General features: G+C 36.2%; 1 protein-coding gene and 1 long non-coding RNA gene across 3 annotated transcripts in view; both read right to left on the bottom strand.

Annotated features, from left to right (window-relative positions):
- The window catches only part of LOC133520576 (aldehyde dehydrogenase 1A1-like), a 39,360-nt gene that overhangs the window by 7,422 nt on the left and 11,833 nt on the right, over nt 1-20,105 (bottom strand). For both annotated transcript variants that reach the window (XM_061855082.1, XM_061855081.1), the window contains exons 3-9: nt 10,982-11,249; nt 10,201-10,317; nt 8,506-8,693; nt 6,482-6,584; nt 2,517-2,701; nt 1,663-1,827; nt 1,338-1,495 (exon numbers count right to left, since the gene is read on the bottom strand). In XM_061855082.1, coding sequence (XP_061711066.1) covers nt 1,338-1,495; nt 1,663-1,827; nt 2,517-2,701; nt 6,482-6,584; nt 8,506-8,693; nt 10,201-10,317; nt 10,982-11,249 — 1,184 coding nt within the window. The remainder of the gene's footprint in view (nt 1-1,337; nt 1,496-1,662; nt 1,828-2,516; nt 2,702-6,481; nt 6,585-8,505; nt 8,694-10,200; nt 10,318-10,981; nt 11,250-20,105) is intronic.
- LOC133520582 (uncharacterized) lies at nt 17,984-19,197 on the bottom strand. Its single transcript, XR_009799775.1, has 2 exons — nt 18,493-19,197; nt 17,984-18,357 (listed from the first exon to the last, which is right to left on the bottom strand). It is a non-coding gene; the product is annotated as an uncharacterized LOC133520582 (long non-coding RNA).

Below are 20,105 nucleotides of genomic sequence, written 5' to 3'. Positions count from 1 at the left end.
ACGTGCCAATCGTTAAACCTCTGTAGCGAACGAAACGCAATTGTCACTGTCGCACGAATTTAAAAGAGATAGAGAGAGATGACTACGCTACGCTATAGAGCTTTAACGATTGGCACGTTGGTTAAGGGGGCAGCCTATTTAGGTCCCACTCTTGGGCACAGGCCTGCTGTCATATACGAGAGGGCTACAGTCCTCACGCTGGCCCAATGCTGGCCGTTGCGGACTTCACATACGCCTTAAAAAAATCCGGATGTATACAGGTTTCCTCGCGATGTTTTCCTTTACCGAAAAGCTAGTGGTAAAATATCGAATGATATTTCGTACATATAAGTTTCGAAAAACTCAGACCCAGGATTTTAACCCGCGACCTCCGGATTAATATTCGGTGCTTGGTCATTTAGTTGAATATAATTATCTAATGTAAATTACGTAAGATCAGACAAGACAATTGCAGCTATGGAGCAAATGCAGCTACTCTAATAATACAAGGAGTCTAGAGCAAGAGCCACTTATATTTATGGTACACTTTCGTCATTCATAAAAAAGAGGATACCCATGGTATAAGTAGCTCTAGCTCTAGACTTTTGGACCCGGGTATGTCCTTAAACTACGTCCAAAAGAGAGGTATGGGCAATGTGAATGTCATCTCGCCTTGTGTGGTAGGGCACAGCACAGCAGGTGTCATTCCAGATCTAGAGCAGAGCCCAACTGGGGAAGTACCTCCACCTTACAGAAAATCGCAGCCAAATAACACTTGACCCTACTCATAGTGTTGTGTTCCTGCCGGTGAGTAAGGTTGCCAGAGCTCAACGAGGGGGGTGGGGTTAGGGTCGGCAACGCGCATGTAACTCCTCTGGAGTTGCAGGTGTACATAGGCTACGGAGACTGCTTACCATCGGGCAGGCCGTATGCTTGTTTGCCACCGACGTAGTATAAAAAAAAAAAAAAGACTAAATGATACGCATAACACGAAAAAGCTTTTTTTTATAAAATTAACATTTTATAAAATATGTAAAAAGGGTTCTTGCGCTGTTTGGTCATCGTCAACCTAACACGGTCCTCCTCGCTTCGCTCGTCGTCGCACCTATGTTTTAACTCTAGCAGAATACCGTAAAAACTAATTTTAACTAGTGAAAATGCATGCAATTAATTTTCATGAAGGCACTTTGCGAAACCTATTTTTGACTGAAAAATCTAGTTGTCCCTGAGGGCTCTCGTAAAACTAGTTTTGACTAGTGTAAACGCCTTTTCTTCTTCTTGCGGTGAGAAATAGGACATAAAAATATATTTTAACTATGCAAAAAGTTTCAATAAATAAAAAGAAAAAAAAATATTACCAAACGACACCGGCTTCGACATGTTTAGTGAACTGCAGAGCTTTGGTAATGTCGGTGGTGAAGATGCCGGCAGCAAGCCCGTAACTGGTGTTGTTGGCGCGTTCGATCACCTCTTCCAGCGTTTCGAACTTTAGGATGCTCTGCACAGGGCCGAATATCTACAAGTAAGAAGTATTTTAGTGATGGTAACAGAGAAATGTAACGTAATTTAGGTACTACATTATAAATAAGTATCATGTTACCATTATAACGAGATTTGCTACCAATTATAATATAGAAGGTGCATTGGGATAAATTAACTTGAAGTTATAAATTTGAAAAATACCTCTTCTTTTGCTATCGTCATGTCATCAGTGACGTTACTGAATACGGCTGGCTGAATGTAGAAACCTCGGTTTCCAATCCGTTGACCACCGATCAAAAGTTTTGCTCCCTCTTGTTGGCCCTTTTCAATGTAGCGAAGAACTTTATTCATCATCTCCTCGTCAATCTGTTGGTATAACAATACAAAAGCATTATGTCGTCAAAATTAATTAAAATAACTCCCAAATAAATCAAAACGTTTGGTGTTACAAAATTGTAAAAATATGCTTACAAAAAATTTCAAACACTTGAAGTGTTGTAATAAAATCAAATTAATTTAGGTCTATTACTTTTTTTTGTATTAGATAGACTTATGCGTATTTCCTGTGAACATCAACTGTTACTTATAGGCATGTTTAGACTTTCAACTTTACCCACTTCGCTAACTAATATATTTATTACCGGAAAGACGAAAGTGTTTGACCCATTTAGTTTCTGAAAACGCCGCAAGTGGCGCTTTAATAAGCTAATACTAGGTGTGGCCTGTAACAGGAGCAAAAATTAAACTGTAAGCTGTACTCCTCAAACTGACCAACATTTGTTCAGCAACTTTTATTTTGATTTTTAGAACACTTTAAAGTTTATTCTAAGACGCAATGTATTGCGAATTTTGTTATGTTTAACGCGTGACAATCAACGTCAATTACACTTATGACAGCGTACATTGAAGGTAATATTTAATTTGTATGAAAAATAGGAAGTCTAAAGAATTCATAATTTTCAAAAATCGCTGAACAAACGTTGGTAAGTGTGAGGAGTACAGCCTACAGTTAAATTTATTGCTCGTGTTACAGGCCAGCACACCCGGTGTATCACCTGTGGTCCATGCTGTGTGGTTTGTTCAGTAGGAGGTCCGATCTTAATGTTCTTCGCGAACTCGACTGCCTTTTCGACGAACTTATCGTAGATGGAAGACTGGACGTATAGACGCGAGGCGGCGATACACATCTGGCCCTGATTGCCGAAAACACCAAACGCTGCAGTGCGCACCGCTATATCCACTATAATTTAAGATTTTTTTGTTAAGTAAAATCACATTTTTAGTGTAGGTGATATTTTAGACTTCTCGGAAATACTATATGAACTGGATTAGTACAAGCAAACGGGGTCGAGGTTCTACACAAATCTCTTAAATACGTGCAAATTAACGAAATTTTAGAAACTCTTTGCGATATCCTGCACCAAACTATTTCTGTGTAGCCCAATGGTTGACTGGTAGAGAATGTCTCAAGGCGTTAAGTCCGCCATTTGTAAGTACTCTTTTTGAAAATGTGTGCAATAAAGTTTAAATAAATAAATAAATATTTAATAGGTCAGACCAAGATAAGTTGGCAGCAGTTTTGACATCCCAGACAGTGCAAGTGTTATTTTAAACGTCAAACTTTTACTTAACACTTGCCTAGGCTGGGCTATCAAAATCGTTGCCAACCTAGCTTGGTCTGACTCTATTATATTTTCCACATAGCTTGGGGACGGTGACACCTGTCATCCATACAATTTTCCTTTTAAGGTTATAAATTATATAGAGATGACGGCTTTCACCGTACCCAAACTATGTTAAAAATATTATCACCAGGAACACAATTTTGTTGCTTACGACTTGTTAAAATACTTTTACCACGGAAAATCTAATCGGTCTTTATACTAGAGAACAAGACTGCACACTGGTTAAACTTGTTAGGTTCTTTGCTTATTTATGATTGTCTATATTTCATAGACCATTAAATTTATAACGTAAGAAATAATATCACTATTTGTGTTGTACTAATTTGAAACATTTGAGTTATTATGACGGGCAAAGTTGACCACCAGACCTCGGGGCCCTCCTCCTACTAGATGGTGTGCTCAAATAACTGCACTAATGCAATTAAAACTGCACGAGGCCCTGCGCTTGGCGAGGAATGGAAGCCTATGGAAGAATCTTGTCTTCAACAGAAAGATATGATGTCAAGATCCTCAGGATTGAGGGACCGACTGAAGAAGAGAAGATTTTGAAACAGTTTCCATATTATATGGAACAAAAATGTAAGTACCACTAGTTCCTGATTTGAAGACGATGAAAAACCCAAGAAACCGTACCTAGTTTTTAATTATGATCCATGAATATAAAATTATTCATGAATAAACAAATAGTTGATTGTGAACTTCATTTTAAATACATACAGTAATACCCCGCTTTACGCGACCCCGGTTTACGCGGATTCGCTATAACACGGTTTTTCGATTTTCGCGCTAAATTGCCCCGCTTTACGCGAGTGCACTATTGGTCACTGGATTGATAGTATCTGATTGGTTATTTACTTGGCCGCGGCACATCGGGCCACCTCGGATGGTAATCTATCTTCTAACTATAAATATTATTACGTTATTGGGTGTTCGGCTTACTCTTCTTCTAGGAGGTAATGGTACTGGGGATTTCAAGCTAAAACCGTTGCTGGTTTATCAATCAGTAACACCGCGTGCAACGAGCTGCACGAATAAGAGCACTCTACCAGTATTTTGGCGATCAAATCGAAAGGCGTGGATGACCAGAGAAGTTTTCACAGACTGGTTGAAAACATGTTTCTGACCAGAAGTCAAAGATTACTGCGTCAGAAATGGAATTCCACGGAAAGTGCTGTTGCTCCTGGATAACGCTCCACGCTGGTGGATGTCCAACCAACTTTGGATTATTTTAGAAGTTCAATTGATGTACCTGCCACCAAATACTACATCACTCTTGCAGCCCGGATCGGAAGTGAAAAGCCACTCAGAAAACAATAGGTAGACTTAAATAGCACTTATTATGTATTTTTTAAAATGTAAAATGTAAAAATTTCTTTTAAAAAGCGGTTTTAATGTAATTTCCTGAGTGAAATGTAAACAATTTTCTAATAAAAGCGGTTTGATTCTAAATTTGGTACTTTATTAAAAGACCCCGATATACGCGAAATTCGCTTTACACGATTTTCCCTGGAACGCATCTCTCGCGTAAAGCGGGGTATTACTGTAGAGATATAAAAATAAACTGAGAAAATTAATTTGGAATTAATGCCGACATATAAAAAAGGCCAAGAAATAAATAACTTTCAACGACATTTTAATACTTTCTTTAATTAGAAATTATTAGTGTGAAAATTAAGTGCGGTCTCTATTAAGTATTTTTTGCAGTCCTTTAGGTTAACTAAATTAATGTAGTAGGTATAAATGCTGAGGGTTTTAAAATTCTGAGTATTGTGAAGGTTGTAAACCTTCACAGTATCGTGGTAGATAACTGGCAACGATTATTTGAATTCAGAACTCTCGCCCTGCTGAAGGAATAAAGATCTGCAGGCGATTGATTCCGAAAGCGGCAATCATTTATAGTGGTCGATATTTGTGTTATCACTGCTTAAAGAAAAAATATATTATATAATATCACAAATCTACCTCAAGCGTTTATTCCCCACCGCAGATAGATCGTATCCCTGTACAGTATTTATTATTAGGTATATTTGTCCTAATAATAAATGCTCTGGGGACCGATTTTTGAATTTCGAGCGCTCGATTTCGTCACTCGAAAATCTGTGAAAAACGGCGAAATGCTATTTTTTAAATACGAGCGATAGAAATTGGGAATCGAGTGGTATTGACCACTCGTTTTCAATTCCATTACGAGAATTTAAATGCCTAGTAGTGGAGATATTATTGAACAAAATACACGAAATCGAGTGGTTGAAATTTAAAAAATCGGCCCCCAAGTAAGTATAGGTTGGCTATTTATATACATACAAGTAAGTGATTAAATAAAGAAATTTCAAATCTGTGTTCTGAATCTGGTTAAATACTAAATAGGCGTGTTTATATATATTTTTCCGAAAATCAAATCAATTTCGGTGTATCAAGTTTCACAATCAAGAAATGCCGATGTTGATGTCGGTGAAATCTGAGACTATTTTTCTAGATTACGAAATTTCTGAAGCTGTGGTTGTGGAATATTTTTTTCCGAGATACTATATTAAGGAAGTGTATTTGTATGGTTTTACAAAAGGAGTGTTTAAGCTTTTTAAAGCGTAGGTTACGCGCAAGTGATGCCCATAGATTTTAGAATATTGAGAATGTTACCTACCCGTGTGTAGGTAACATTCTCAATATTATAGGTATACATAGAATGTTAAAATCCTGACCCCTCCCGTAGAGAGGTAAAAATTAGTTATTTGGCAAATATTTCATTTATTTCAATTCAATTCAATATGTTTAATTCGAATAATACAATCCATATTAGTGTTAGTACATAGCACAGCAAAACTTATAAATCTATGTTAGTGACACCTATAACAACAAACAAAAATAAACACTAATTAAAAGCGGCGTGGTGCGGCGAGCGCCGGCGCGTTCTGCCGTAACCAGCGCGCGAACAAAGGCGTTTCCCAGCGCTGCGCCAGCACGCTTAGAATACTGTTTGGGCTATGGCGAAGGCGGTTTAGTAATTATGGTACAAGCTTACGTCGCTGAATGTACTTTTCTTTCCACAGACCACTAATACCTACTCATCGAGACAATTCTAACAACTCCAAACACAATTAGTTTGCGTTGTTTTATCATAGATGCCACCTCCTGTCTCCATCATCAGATCAGCTCCATGTCATAATAATTTTGCATTGCATTGTCATCCGATTTACATAAGTATGCAAAATGTCAGCTCAATCGGAAATTGGAAAGTGCGTCAAATTTAGCTTCAAAGATTTGACCCACACCAACATACATACAAACAGGGCATGTTGAATAAAAGCTTGTAAAAATAGTAAAAAAGAGATACGCACAATCCGCATCGGCCATTATGACGAGGGGGCTCTTTCCACCGAGCTCCAGAGTAACCCGCTTTAGATTGTTAGCTCCGGCCGCCGTTTGAATCAGCTTGCCAACCTGCGTAACAAGTTAAAGGCTCAGTCAAATATATATATATATAAAGGATGACTCACGCTAGACCGGGGCGGGCCCGGGTCAAGGCGTCCGACACGTAATTTTCTATGACGGCTGATCGATGATCACGTGGTGCTTCCATAGAAAACGAAGCGTCGGAAGCTCCGGCCCGGCCCGGGCCCGGTCTAGCGTGAGTCATCCTTAATATATGTAGGGTATCTATGGATAGGTCTTCAAAAATGATATTGAGGTTTCTAATATCATTTTTTTCTAAAATGAATAGTTTGCGCGAGAGACACTTCCAAAGTGGTAAAATGTGTCCCCCCCCCCCCGTAACTTCTAAAATAACAGAATGAAAAAACTAAAAAAAATATATGATATACATTGTCATGCAAACTTCCACCGAAAATTGGTTTGAACGAGATCTAGTAAGTAGTTTTTTTTAATAAGTCATAAAATTAAAAAAAAAACAATATTTTTTTCATCAAACCCATACGTGTGGGGTATCTATGGATAGGTCTTCAAAAATGATATTTAGGTTTCTAATATCATTTTTTTCTAAAATGAATAGTTTGCGCGAGAGACACTTCCAAAGTGGTAAAATGTGTGTCCAAAGTGGTAAAATGTTGAACAAGATCTTGTAAGTAATTTTTTTTAATTCGACATAAATCAAATATCAAATATCAAACATTTATTCAGCAAATAGGCCACAGGGGCACTTTTACATGTCCATTTTTACAAACAATAAAAATTAAAAAAAAAAAACAATTACAAATATCGAATCGATAAAATAATAAATACTTTATTAGAGATGTATACTGTCTCTAAATGTCAAATTACACAAAAAAACTATGATAAATAAAATAAAACCATAAAATACTAAAATTGTTTAGAGATGTATAAGTCTCTAAGTGTCGGAGATAAAATATAAAAAAGCGGCCAAGTGCGAGTCGGACTCGCCCATGAAGGGTTCCGTACATTTATGACGTATTAAAAAAAAACAACTTACTAGATCTGGTTCAAACCAATTTTCGGTGGAAGTTTGCATAGTAATGTATATCATATATTTTTTTTAGATTTTTCATTCTGTTATTTTAGAAGTTACGGGGGGGGGGGGACACACACTTTTTACCACTTTCGAAGTGTCTCTCGCGCAAACTATTCAGTTTAGAAAAAAATGATATTAGAAACCTCAATATCATTTTTAAAGACCTAGCCATAGATACCCCACACGTATCGGTTTGATGAAAAAAGATTTTTTGAGTTTCAGTTCTAAGTGTGGGGAACCCCCAAAATTTATTGTTTTTTTTTTTATTTTTGTGTAAACATCATAATGCGGTTCATAGAATACATCTACTTACCAAGTTTGAACGGTATAGCTTTTATAGTTTCGGAAAAAAGTGGCTGTGACAGAATGGGACAGACAGACGGACATGACGAATATACAAGGGTTCCGTTTTTTGCCATTTGGCTACGGAACCCTAAAAAGATATTAAATTATCCTTAGAGATGTAGAGGGTCGCCAAGGCTTGAATTCTTATATAAATAATTAAAACAGATAAGAACCGAATGAAGTGTCTCACGTTAATGCCACTCAAAAGTAAAGTTACATACTTTAACATAATCTGTACCCCGAGTAAGCTTAAACAGACCGGTCTCCACAAACAGTGATTGGTCAAGTGCTTGATCAAGTACCTTGGGCGGTTATAGAACGAACCGAGTCTTACTGTACTAATTTGTATTAGGAAAACAGAAATAAGAAGAAATAGAGATAGGCCTGGAACATACTAAAATATTTTTCAACATTAATCATTCTTCACCGAACAACCTACCAAAATTCGAATAGCAACCAGCCAACGCCAAGACATCAGAGGCATATGCTGAGCCTACTCCAGCACTATGCTCAATCTTGGAGGGTTGTTACCTCAACTGATCCAGTGAAAGAGATCTTAGCGACGTCTGGATGTTGTGTGAGTGCGGCTCCGGCACTGGGGCCATATCCGTTGACTACATTGACGACGCCTGCGGGCACGCCAGCTTCTTTCAGCAGAGCAGCCAACGCCAGGGCCGTTAAAGGCGTCTGCTCAGCCGGCTTCACGACTACCGTACAACCTTCAATGCAAAATAAGGTAAGTGTTACGTTACACTAAATACATGTGTTTGTACTGTTTCATTGTAAACTCATAAATTAGTTAGTTACAGTTTTAAGGATGACTCACGTTCGTCCAGACCGACTTTATAGGCAGGCGACTTTATCGACAGGCTTACTTTTCTATGACGGATGACCGGTGATCACATGATGCTTTCGATAGAAAACGAAGCGCCGAAAATCTCCGGCCCGGACCCGGTGCGATTTAACGTGAGTCATCCTTTACTGCTTGCTGATGGCGTGTTGCAGCAGCAAGAAATGGGCAACTATACCACAGTCTAAGAAATAATACAGTCGGTCGACGAAGGCGTCTAAACGGGGCAACCGTGCGGGGTGCAAGGGGCGGCGGGCGGGAGGGGCGGTCCCTGAGTTTCATACGGACCATTGTTCGTATTCCGGGATACGATTTTGAGGGCTGACGCATGTCTTGGAATTATCAATCATTTTGTGCACAATTAAATTATTGCATACGACATGTGCATGTGATTGTTTGTTTCAGTGTAAACAAAAATATATTATATGATATCAAATTTTTAAATTCGAAATGGCGGACATGATTTATAGCTTATTTTAAGAAATTACGAGTAGTTTAAGACTTTATTTAAAATGCAAGAAATTGTTTCTTGCTTCTGTTTGTATAGGTATCATGTAGTATTTGATGTTTTAATTATTTTTGAGAGTCCTCGGGGTGTTGATTGCAAAAATGACATCCATTTTGAAATCCAAGATGGCGGACATTATTTTTTCTTAAAAATCGATATGGGTGTCATCTCCGAGGTTCCTCCGTCCGGGTTCCGATTACGAAAATGATGTCCATTTTGGGGGGTTATGGAGGTGCAGATTTCAAAATTAGAGTCCATTTTAGAATTAAAGATGGTTGACATCACTGCGACACACATCGACACTCATTTCAAAAAGTGACGTCCGCCATGTTTATTTTCAAAATAAATGCCATGTTTGAAATCTACACCCCCAAAAACCCAGAAAACAACACCCATGACAACTTTTTCAAAAAAGTGACGTCCGCCATCTTTATTCCCAAAATGGATGCCATTTGTAAAATTAGTATATGAAACCTAAAAACATTTCCCTACTCTTTTGGGCAATTGTGTAAGTCTGTGACAGCCCTAGGTAGGTACGGTGACCTTGAGCGGTGTCGGCTTTTACGCAAACATCAAAGGCGTCGGCCCACTGTTATTTTTACACTGTGACTATACTGTCAATTTCCTTAATATATTGCGTTGCTGTCGTTGCCACATTGCTCTAGTGATTAGAACGTTTTTGACCTGTCACTAATGAAGGTGATTAAGAGTGACATCGTCCGATTCCCGCTGCTGCAAAATTTGAATGCGAGTCTTTAGTCGTGTCATTGATAGGTACATATATTATAATTTCCTTTAGCTGAAACTCTATATAATCGCATCGCTCTGTTTAGGTTTTTATACTAGAAATTTCAGATGAGATACCTACCTGCAGCTAAGGCAGTCACGACTTTGTTTATGAACATAAGCACAGGCACGTTCCAAGGTAGAATCAGTCCGCAAACGCCCACTGGTTGCTTCAATGTATACGCAAATACGTCACCATCTGCAAAATGTAACGATTTTAATAGAAGTATTAGAAAAAACTAACCCTATTTAATTCAGTAACTTTATACATTAGCGTTTGTGTCAAATCCGGAAGTGATTTTTTGAAGACTTGTTATGATGTTGGCTCAATTAATAATTCAAGTTTGAGACCTCAAGCGCCGAACGTAACTTTGTCAAATATTGAGAAAACCGCGAAATTTTCGTTTTTTTTAGATTTCGACGATTATAACCCTACTACTAGTTTTTGATAGTACGATAGTTCGATAGTACATTCTCAAGGCGTTTTTAAAGAAGACAAAATTTCTTACAATACTTTACGTCTCTTACACAATCAACAACTCTTTAAATTGAATCAATATTTAATTAAGACTGGATCTGATTTAGACTGCACTAAGATCTAAAACTAAGTAAAAGCAAGAAAAATGCCCTCTAGAAAACGTGTCAGATGACATAATCTGTGGGTATCTGTTTTTATGGCACAAAAAACGCACTAAACCGAAGCTGACGTTAATTTAACAGTCACGAACAAAGATAAGAAGCAATAGGTACATAAACGTACAGTACCTAGAAGGTTTTTATATATATGTAATATGATTTATATATATGTATGTTTCGGTTTTTGCTAGGAGGATTTTACTAATCTGTATAACGGTATAACGTACCAGCGGGGATGGTGTCTCCCTGAATTTTATCAGCCAAACTAGCGATATAGCGGATGAATTTTCCGCTTCCCTTGATCGCCCACAGGGCGAAGGTGATCAGCATGCCATTGTTGTATGACTCTAACTCAGCAAGGAAAAGTGCATCGCGCTCGACTAGGTCCGCGAACCTGCAGAGTATTTGACCGCGAGCTGAGGCGTCCAGGAGCCGCCATTCTGAATTGCGGTGGAAGGCAGCCTTCGCGGCGCTCACGGCTAAGTCTATGTCAGCCTGTAATGAAAAAGTTGCCTATATGTCAAACCGTGTACATATAAAAATTGTGCGTTGGTTGCTGTGGAAATGTTAACACACGCAGACCAATTGAATGGACCCACGTGGGTGACGTGCTGACGCGTGCTTGCATAACGTGCGCAGCAGTGGGGTTCCGGCTTAAAACTTGGTTAGGTTAAAAGCAAGATATTTCGGTTATAATTTCAGTCTTTTATATAGAAGTAAAGGTTCAGAACAAAACTTTGGAGTATTGAAATAAGCTTCAAAAAGATTTCGTTTTTCAAACTCAGTTCTACTTTTAGACAAAAATTTTGAATTTCTGTTTTTTAAGTAATTGAAGTTTATTAAGTATTTATATATATTATATCACAAGTATCTCTGAATACTTAAAAAGAGACATCTACCCTGTTATATTTTTATTTATATATAGTATTATAAATCTATTTAAGCAGGAAAGCTAGTGTATAGTGTACCAACTAAGTGCAACACATGGTTGTAAGGGTAACTGTATACTTGGAACGCATTATTCTTATTTACTCTATATTAAATCTTTCACAGTGATTCTGTTAAAGTCATAATTCTTTATCTGATATTTGCGTTATATTGTTGCTCATGGGCAATTTTTACCTACTAACGACCCGATTCGAAGAATGAGATACGATAACAATAAGTTCTGGTTTAGATAAGTTCTCATTTAGATATCGTTTGTATGTCGTATAATTGACAGAAGCAGCTCGATTCGGGCAACCAATGTCACTTTGACGTTAGAAATATCATAGATAGATATTATTGGGATCACAGCAGAATCGAAATAAACGTCAATTTTGACATGTCGTTTAGTTATCGATCTTTTAAAGATCTTTCCAAGATCTTAAGCGTGTCTTAATAATTTTTCGAATCGGACCGTTTATTTATTAAAGGCGAAACTGAGTTTAAGTAGGTAATGAAAAGATGACCTTTATGTAAGGTCCAACATGAATAAAAGGTCTAATAATGGAACCCATATTTACCTGGTAGGTATTATACTAGTTCAGAATACGGGGTCTTATCCAATCGTAATCATTAAGTCAATTTGCAGTATTTATCCTAAATACTTAAAATAAGGGCTTTGCTTTAGCTTACCTTTACCTTTAGCATTTATGCGGCGAAATCCTCGTTAACACGAAATAAAACGCTCTCTTCTTGAAATATTTAACCTCATTAAGACTACTACGTCTTGACTAGACGAATGATCCCCCTTCGCGGCTTTCCAGTACATTTTTTACCTCCATAACTCGAATAAACTATATAAATGAAAATTTACCTATACTTATAACTCGAAAAATAAATATTTCGAAGTTATTTACTAACAAACCTTCAACTCCAAGAAAACAAAACAACAAAACTGTACTTTACACTTTTGTACAAATACCGAATTCGAATTTTAAATTTGTTTTACTTCTGTAACTCGAAACTTCTTTAAGTTTAAACAAAACCTATAACAACCTTTCTTAAGTTAATACCAGTATAAGGCGAAACCTCAATAACACAAACTTTTTTGCTTTTTCCTTAAAATTCGTGCTAGGTTCTACTGTATATTTCATTGGTAGTGTAGTGACAGACGTGAGAAACAACACTAACTAGGATAGGTTAGTGTTGTTTCCCACGTAGTAATAGACGTAATAGGAGTTCTAAGGAACCTATTTATTCAATTTACAAACAAATTGAATCTGCAAATGCATTCAAGGCGCAGGACCGAGCTTAGTTTGTGTAACAAAGACTACCTATATATATTATATCTGAACACATTCTATTACCTATGTGTAGATTTTATTTAAACAAATATATATATATATTTGCATGAACTAATTTTCATTTTTGGTTTTTCGTTTTACTTTTTGTCATATTTTACATTATACAAAAGTTTCATGGACCTACTCCAGAAGGAACATTGCGAAATTAATATGTATTGGCTCTTTGGTGCGTACTATTCATTGAACTCCACTAAGAGCCTTGCATTATTAATAAAATAAACAATGGCTTGCGATCGGACCGCTGCTCGTGCCCGATTTGAAAAAGGTGGGGGTAAAGAAGTATGAATCAAACTCATTTATATTTATAAAAACATTTTTTTCTTTCCTATTATTAACATATTAACATAACTTTGTGTACCTATTTATACGTTACAAGTTTTTAAGTAGAAAACAATTATTAATTAATCGTCATCACTGTCTTCGTTAATAATTGTCAAATTGTCTAAGTAATTATCAAATATGTTGGTCAGAATTTCGGCTGGTTTTATAATTTTTGATTTATATCTCGCATTGGATAAGTAATATATTATTGAAGCTATATGCGAGCAGCAACCTGCAGTTCGGTTTCCGTTGGGGCAAGTACAGAAGTGATCGCTTATACCTTCACAGTCGTTTTTATTGGGCACATAACGTATGAAAATATGATATGTTTTTTTTATTTATATGTCGCGACTTTATGTGTATTCTTAGAATATCGTGTTCTTTTGAAAATTCATTATTAATTGACCCATCTGCAATTTGCAACTCTGCTAAGTAGCATATTGACTGCTTTAATTGATACGAACCTCCAAAGAATATTTGTAAATCATTCTCTGTCAGCTCAGGAAAGTCCAATAAGTCATTACTTGATATATGTTTAATGATGGTTTTCTTTCTTATCCATCCATTTGCATTAACTAACTGTGCCATGTTATTGACTGTTATTTCAGAATTAGTCTTTAAACGTGTTACTATTGCATCAGTATTACTTGTATCACTTATCAATCTCTTTCCATATTTATTATTTAAGAAACAAGCAATTCTGCATAATGTACCGATGTTAGGTAAGATTTTATTGTCAACTTGGGCACCAGCAGCGGTCCGATCGCAAGCCATTGTTTATTAATAATGCAAGGCTCTTAGTGGGAGTTCAATGAATAGTACGCACCAAAGAGCCAATACATATTAATTTCGCAATGTTCCTTCTGGAGTAGGTCCATGAAACTTTTGTATAATGTAGAATATAAATTGGTTCATTAAAAAAAAAATGGTGTGTGTACCATGAGCGAAACTTGATATACAGGGTGATTCTTGTTTTATTTATGTTTTTTTTACAAGAATTTAAATGGTTAGGGGGTTAATATTTTTTTAGGACATAGCTTTTAGTCTTATTAATATTTGTACAAAATTTGAAATTCGTCACTTTCATAGTTTAGGAAAAAATAATTAAAACAGTTTTGGGGTTAATCGGGTGTTTTTCACCCTCAGGGGGTAAAAGAAGGATGAAACTTTGTGCAGAGTATAACCTCCCCAAAAGGCATTGTTTGATTACAGTTTCGGCCCAAAATCGCTGGGGGCAATTTTTCCTAGGCTATCCTGCTACACCCATTGACATAATGAATTCCCACTGCAGGGCTATTATGGTCGATTTTATAAATGATATGGCTGTATAAATGATAATATAACTAACATTTTATCCAGTTTTTATTGATTTGACGTCTTTTCCACTTTTGACAGCGATAGATGTTAAATGATTTACTGCATAACATGGTCGGTGGATAATTTGTCATTTGTCTAAATTTCTGACTTAAACTTAGTTGATAAGTGGATAAGTTAAATGATATAAATGACACTTGTCTAGATTTATATCGTTTTATAGCATTTATACCGTTTTGTCTACTTTTGACAGCGATAGACGGTAAATGGCAACGTTTGTTGAATAATTAAATATATAGTCGAGTTTTGACGGCTAGACTTTGATTATTTTATCCTAGTGCTCACTGGGTCACGATAAGTGCTCTTGTGCTATATAAATGGTGCAAAATACAAATTTTTGGAGTTAAATATCAGTAAGTATCTGTGTTTTTCATTATATATACAATCAAACTCATTTATTTACATATAACATTATCAATACATTTTTCAGGGATGGCAAGATATCATTTCTTCTTGGCAGCTGCTGCTATCGCAGAAAAACAAGACAGAAAACTTCAACGCCGGGCCATAAGGGATGCATGCAACCCGTTTGATAAGCCCGACGAGGAGTTATGGCGCATATATAGGGTGCGGAAAGAATTAGCACTCTATGTGTGCTGAACTTGACGCCGACCTCAAGCCTCAACATGGCGATGGATTGCCGGCAGATCTTAAAGTAAAGATATAATGTTGCACTATTCCTCAAATCTTTCCCGTTACCTTTACCACCTTGATCATAATCATTATTTCATAATGATATACCTACTTACAAGTCTTTGTTTTAGGTTTTAACATCACTGCACCTATTGGCTGACGGTAGTTACTAACGGGGAACTGGACAAGACCATGGCTTGTCCATTGCTCAGTCTACCGTCAGCCGGTACTTGGATCAATTTGTAATTGTGGTGAATAGAAGGTATGTCCATTTTGGTACAGAATACCACTGACACCGGAGATAAGAAGGTAAAAAAATACGAGTATGGATGTGCAGTGTGACATATGAAGGCAAAAAGACGCAGTCAGTAACAAAATATTTATATTTATTTTCTTACGTAGATTTTTAGGGACCATGAAGTACAAATGAGGCTTGAATGTGGATTTTTGTGGTATTTGTATTTGAAGTGTTTCTACCTAAATATTTCAATGCAGAATCATACCTTATTTTTGTTATTATATGCAACTTCTTTACAACTCTTACATATGTATTTATGTAAGTATTATTCAATGCTACGTGTAGCTAAAGTACCAAATCATGAAAGTATTGGATTGTTTACAGACTCAAGGACACTTGGATAGTCTTCCCAGAAAATGAGAGGTGTTCAGGAGGCATATGGGGTTGCTAACATTTTAGGCACAGTAGACTGCACCCAAGTAAAAATATTTCCATAACCTTTACCGCATGGCGTACAGTTTCTAAACAGAAAAGGAATTCATTCGCTAAACGTTCAGTTGCAACTGCAAAATCATAATTAGAAATTTTAGAATAAATCGAATGGATGGACAGAATCGATATTTTCTTGTAAACCGTAAGATCGCCAAAGTAATCCCTGACAACACCAATGGGGATTACTTTGAATCGGGATTAGTACTTTTTGTTACAACTCATCTATCATTCATTCTGCTAAATCGGATACAAATAGGTAGTCAAATACTATTTTGTAATTTCTAAAATATTAAGAGATTACATATACATATAACCGTTGTTATAATATTTTAAGTATAAATATTTGTGAAATGTTTGACGTTTTCCGCGATTAGGTACATAGATACCCAGAGTCGTTCCATGCAAGTCACCTGTTAGTTGTACGTGATGTATCTGCAAAATTGCATGGACATTCGACACTTTATGAATAAATTAAATTTAGGTTTACCTACCATGTTTAGGGCTCCACTCCTCAAATTTTCTCTGCGGTGACCGAACACATACCCATGTACATGGATTTTTTTAAATGGGAGACTGGGGGCAGCTGCCTACCATATCCATTGAAAAAGTATTGTACCTACGTTGGTTGCTCTTAAAGACTAAGAATTGTTATTAGAGAAAAGTGGTTTACAAATACCTTAACTAGGATTCCTTGTGTTTCAGACAGAAATGGACAATATGAATATTTTTTTAACTATTCACTTAATTATAAAATCTTAACGTCATAATGTGTTGAGAAAATAACTTGTGAGACTTCTAATTGTTTTTGCTGCAATTACCTTATATCTTGCGATTAGCTTAATCAAAGTAGTTTTAATGCAACAATATGATATTGTGATCAGAAATTTTAATATAAACTGACGATAAGGCACCGACTTCAAACATATTAGTTGGTAATGCATATACTTAAAAAAGTATAATATTTTATTTTATCCTTTTTGAAGTCGGTTTACTTTTTTTGTAAAAAGTTTTTTTGATTATTTTACTTTATAGGTATAATAGGTTTTTCTTTTTTCCAGAAATCTTCCAATAAAAGGCGAACCTGAAGCGGAAATGGAAGGGGGCGCTGCTCGAGGGATGCATTACATGCAGAGAAGCGTGCCCTATTAATAAATAAATATTTCGCCTAGTATTATTTTATTTTGTTATGTTCATTAACACTGCCTTCCTGAAAACATTCTGAGGAAACCGGACTAGCCCCAAGAGGTCATCCATTAATTAGATCACACGTTAAGGGGGAGAGAGGGGGTCAAGAAAATGTGCCATGTTGTGACTAGAGGGAGGGGAAGTCATAAACTTTGTGACGTCATAAGTCGTAAGTCATAAGTCATTCATTACGAAATATAAGGTATACATAGGATGTTACAGTTCATAGTTAACTGAGCCAAGCTAACAATAAGCACGGCATGGGATCGAATTTAAACGGTTGTGAGTCTAACTTTAGCAAAAAAGAAATATGACTAGCGTGAATGCTCACATGAACTAGACATGATTGAAAATGAAGACCTAATAACACAAGTGTCAAAAATAACGTGAGTTAGTTAAACCGTAGTGCTTAACTTACGGTGTGGGCTGTCATTAGATAGGTCTTTTAAAACAAATATGGGTCTTTCATGACCATTTTTAGATAAAGATAATATTTTTGTAAATAATCGCTCTGAAAGAAAAAAGAAGAGTCCCTCCCTCTAACTTTCGAACCATGTTGGGTCCAAATAATATAACAAAAAATCATACATTCAACTTGGAACACACGACTGGCTATTGGCAGGTCTCGACATTTTTTTTTTTTAAGAGCTCTCACAGGATAGCTTGTTATGCAATAACTTTAGTTTTGTACTAATTTAAATTAAATTATGAGCAGGCTCAATCAAGGGGTTCTGGAGCTATATAAGAGCCTAGAAACCCAAAAGCTATTTGTGAGGGGTCTTATTGCTATTCTAGTCAACTTGTTTGCAAGAAAGTGTGGTCGGCGGTATCAAATGAAAAAGCCCGGCTTACACGTTTTTGATATTGTTTTTAAATGTCCCATTTTACATAATTAGCAAGATAAACGAATTCAAAATTACATAATATAGTCATTTGACAAGAAACGTAACCGTTTACCACAGATACGGTCTTTTTAAATCTCTATGGTGACTTGAAACTATACTCAAACACACCCAGTTTGGCAGTAGAAAAAGGCACAAAGTTTAAATTTTATATGGGAGACCCTTTGCGCCTATATTTTTAAAAATTTACCGCCTTTTTTCTACTGACCAAGTTGCTGTACCAGAGTTTATCATTTTCCGAGTAAGTAGGTGCAACAAATGCAATCGCTATACATAATTTTTGGCAAACCGCGAGTTCTCAGTACCGGGCGAAAAACTATTGAAGGAAAACTATAGCGAACTCTGCCGTATACTAAATCATCCACATCGCAATGGAATGCGGTGCAACGCCAGTGTGAAGACCGCCTTACGTTAATTTCACTCAATAGGCACAGTCCGTACCAAAAGTAACTCATCGTGTGAAATGTTGGAAATGATCTACACGCTTAATTTTGAACACCTTACACGCTTCACTACATTTGCCTGTCTTTCAAACCTTAAAACGTGCCTTCAAATCTAAGCGAGCAATGATTCCCCATTTGCTATGTATGAATTGTAGACACAACTTATTATTAAGCCAACTATTTATTAAAAGACGTCTTAATTAAACACAATAAGAATCTATTTTGCAAACTCTTAAATCATGGATAACTTTTAACTATCAATGTCAAATGTGGATAAGTGGTAATATGTCATTTAACCAACTATTCATTAAAATACGCTTTAAGTATACTTGTTTACAATTTATTTTTCAAAAGCACAAACCATGGATAATTTTTAACTGTTAATGTCATATGAAGATAAGTGGTAGAATGTGATTTAATCATCTATTCTTTAAAATACGCCTTAAGGCATAGAGTTTAAAATTCATTTTTCAAAACCTCAAAATATGTCGCGCTATCATTAGTCAATTATAGGTTACCTTCGCGACTTTATACCGAATTAAGTCACTTATCAGATAATCGCCAATCCAAGCATTAAATGATTAATGATATGATGACAAAACCATCATAGGCCGGCTGGTCTAGATTTTAGAAAATTGCTTGTCAAAAAATCAGAATGATGTCAAGTGGCATCGCAAGAACTTATTTAATTTAGAATTACTCTATGATGGCGTAAATTATTTGCTTTTGTAATTCACTCAAGCTAAGAAGCTCAAAAGTGGTTACGTTTTATCGTTACAAACTAGTCTGTCTCTTTCTTACTCAGGAAATATTCAAATATGTAATGGTTTCGCTTTTGCACAAATAAATTATCTTTTCTCAAACATGCAATGAAATATTGATGTTATGTTCCTTATAACGTTTGACGTTTGAGTTAGTATGACGTTTCAGGTGCGGCTAGGACAGGAGGTCATTAATGGAATTCCATACAAATCTTGCAGGCCTAGGCCGGCAAAGTCCTCTTTTTTAAATTTCCATTCCACATAAATTAATGGCACAGGCATCATGACATTCTGCCACTATGCGTATTAAAAAAAAATGACAACAATGACAAGTGTCAATTCTAAAGGTTCGTTCAGAAACATGCTTTCGTACTTTTTTGAAGTATCATGATAATAAATATAAATGTATGAAGTATCTGTTTTCTATTAAAACCGAGTTAAAATATAGCGAAATAGTAATATACACACGTTAGTTTTACTTACTACGCGCCGATTACTATAAGAATTATGAATAGCCACCCAAACCTGCGTCGCCTGATCAATCTACCCCAAAACTTTAATACTCATGTTAAATAGTTTCGTATCCATCACCAAACTAGTAAGGAACGTGGCGATAATATAGCTAGAACATGATAACAAGATACTGTGGAATAAGTTAGTTTTCGACCGGAATCCTCGCACCTTCTGGTAATAGTTATTTCTTATACCTATATT

This window comes from Cydia pomonella, chromosome 8 (genome assembly GCF_033807575.1).
Source record: "Cydia pomonella isolate Wapato2018A chromosome 8, ilCydPomo1, whole genome shotgun sequence".
In the NCBI taxonomy this organism is placed as follows: Eukaryota; Metazoa; Arthropoda; class Insecta; order Lepidoptera; family Tortricidae; genus Cydia; species Cydia pomonella.
This window is presented reverse-complemented; position numbering and strand designations above follow the sequence as displayed.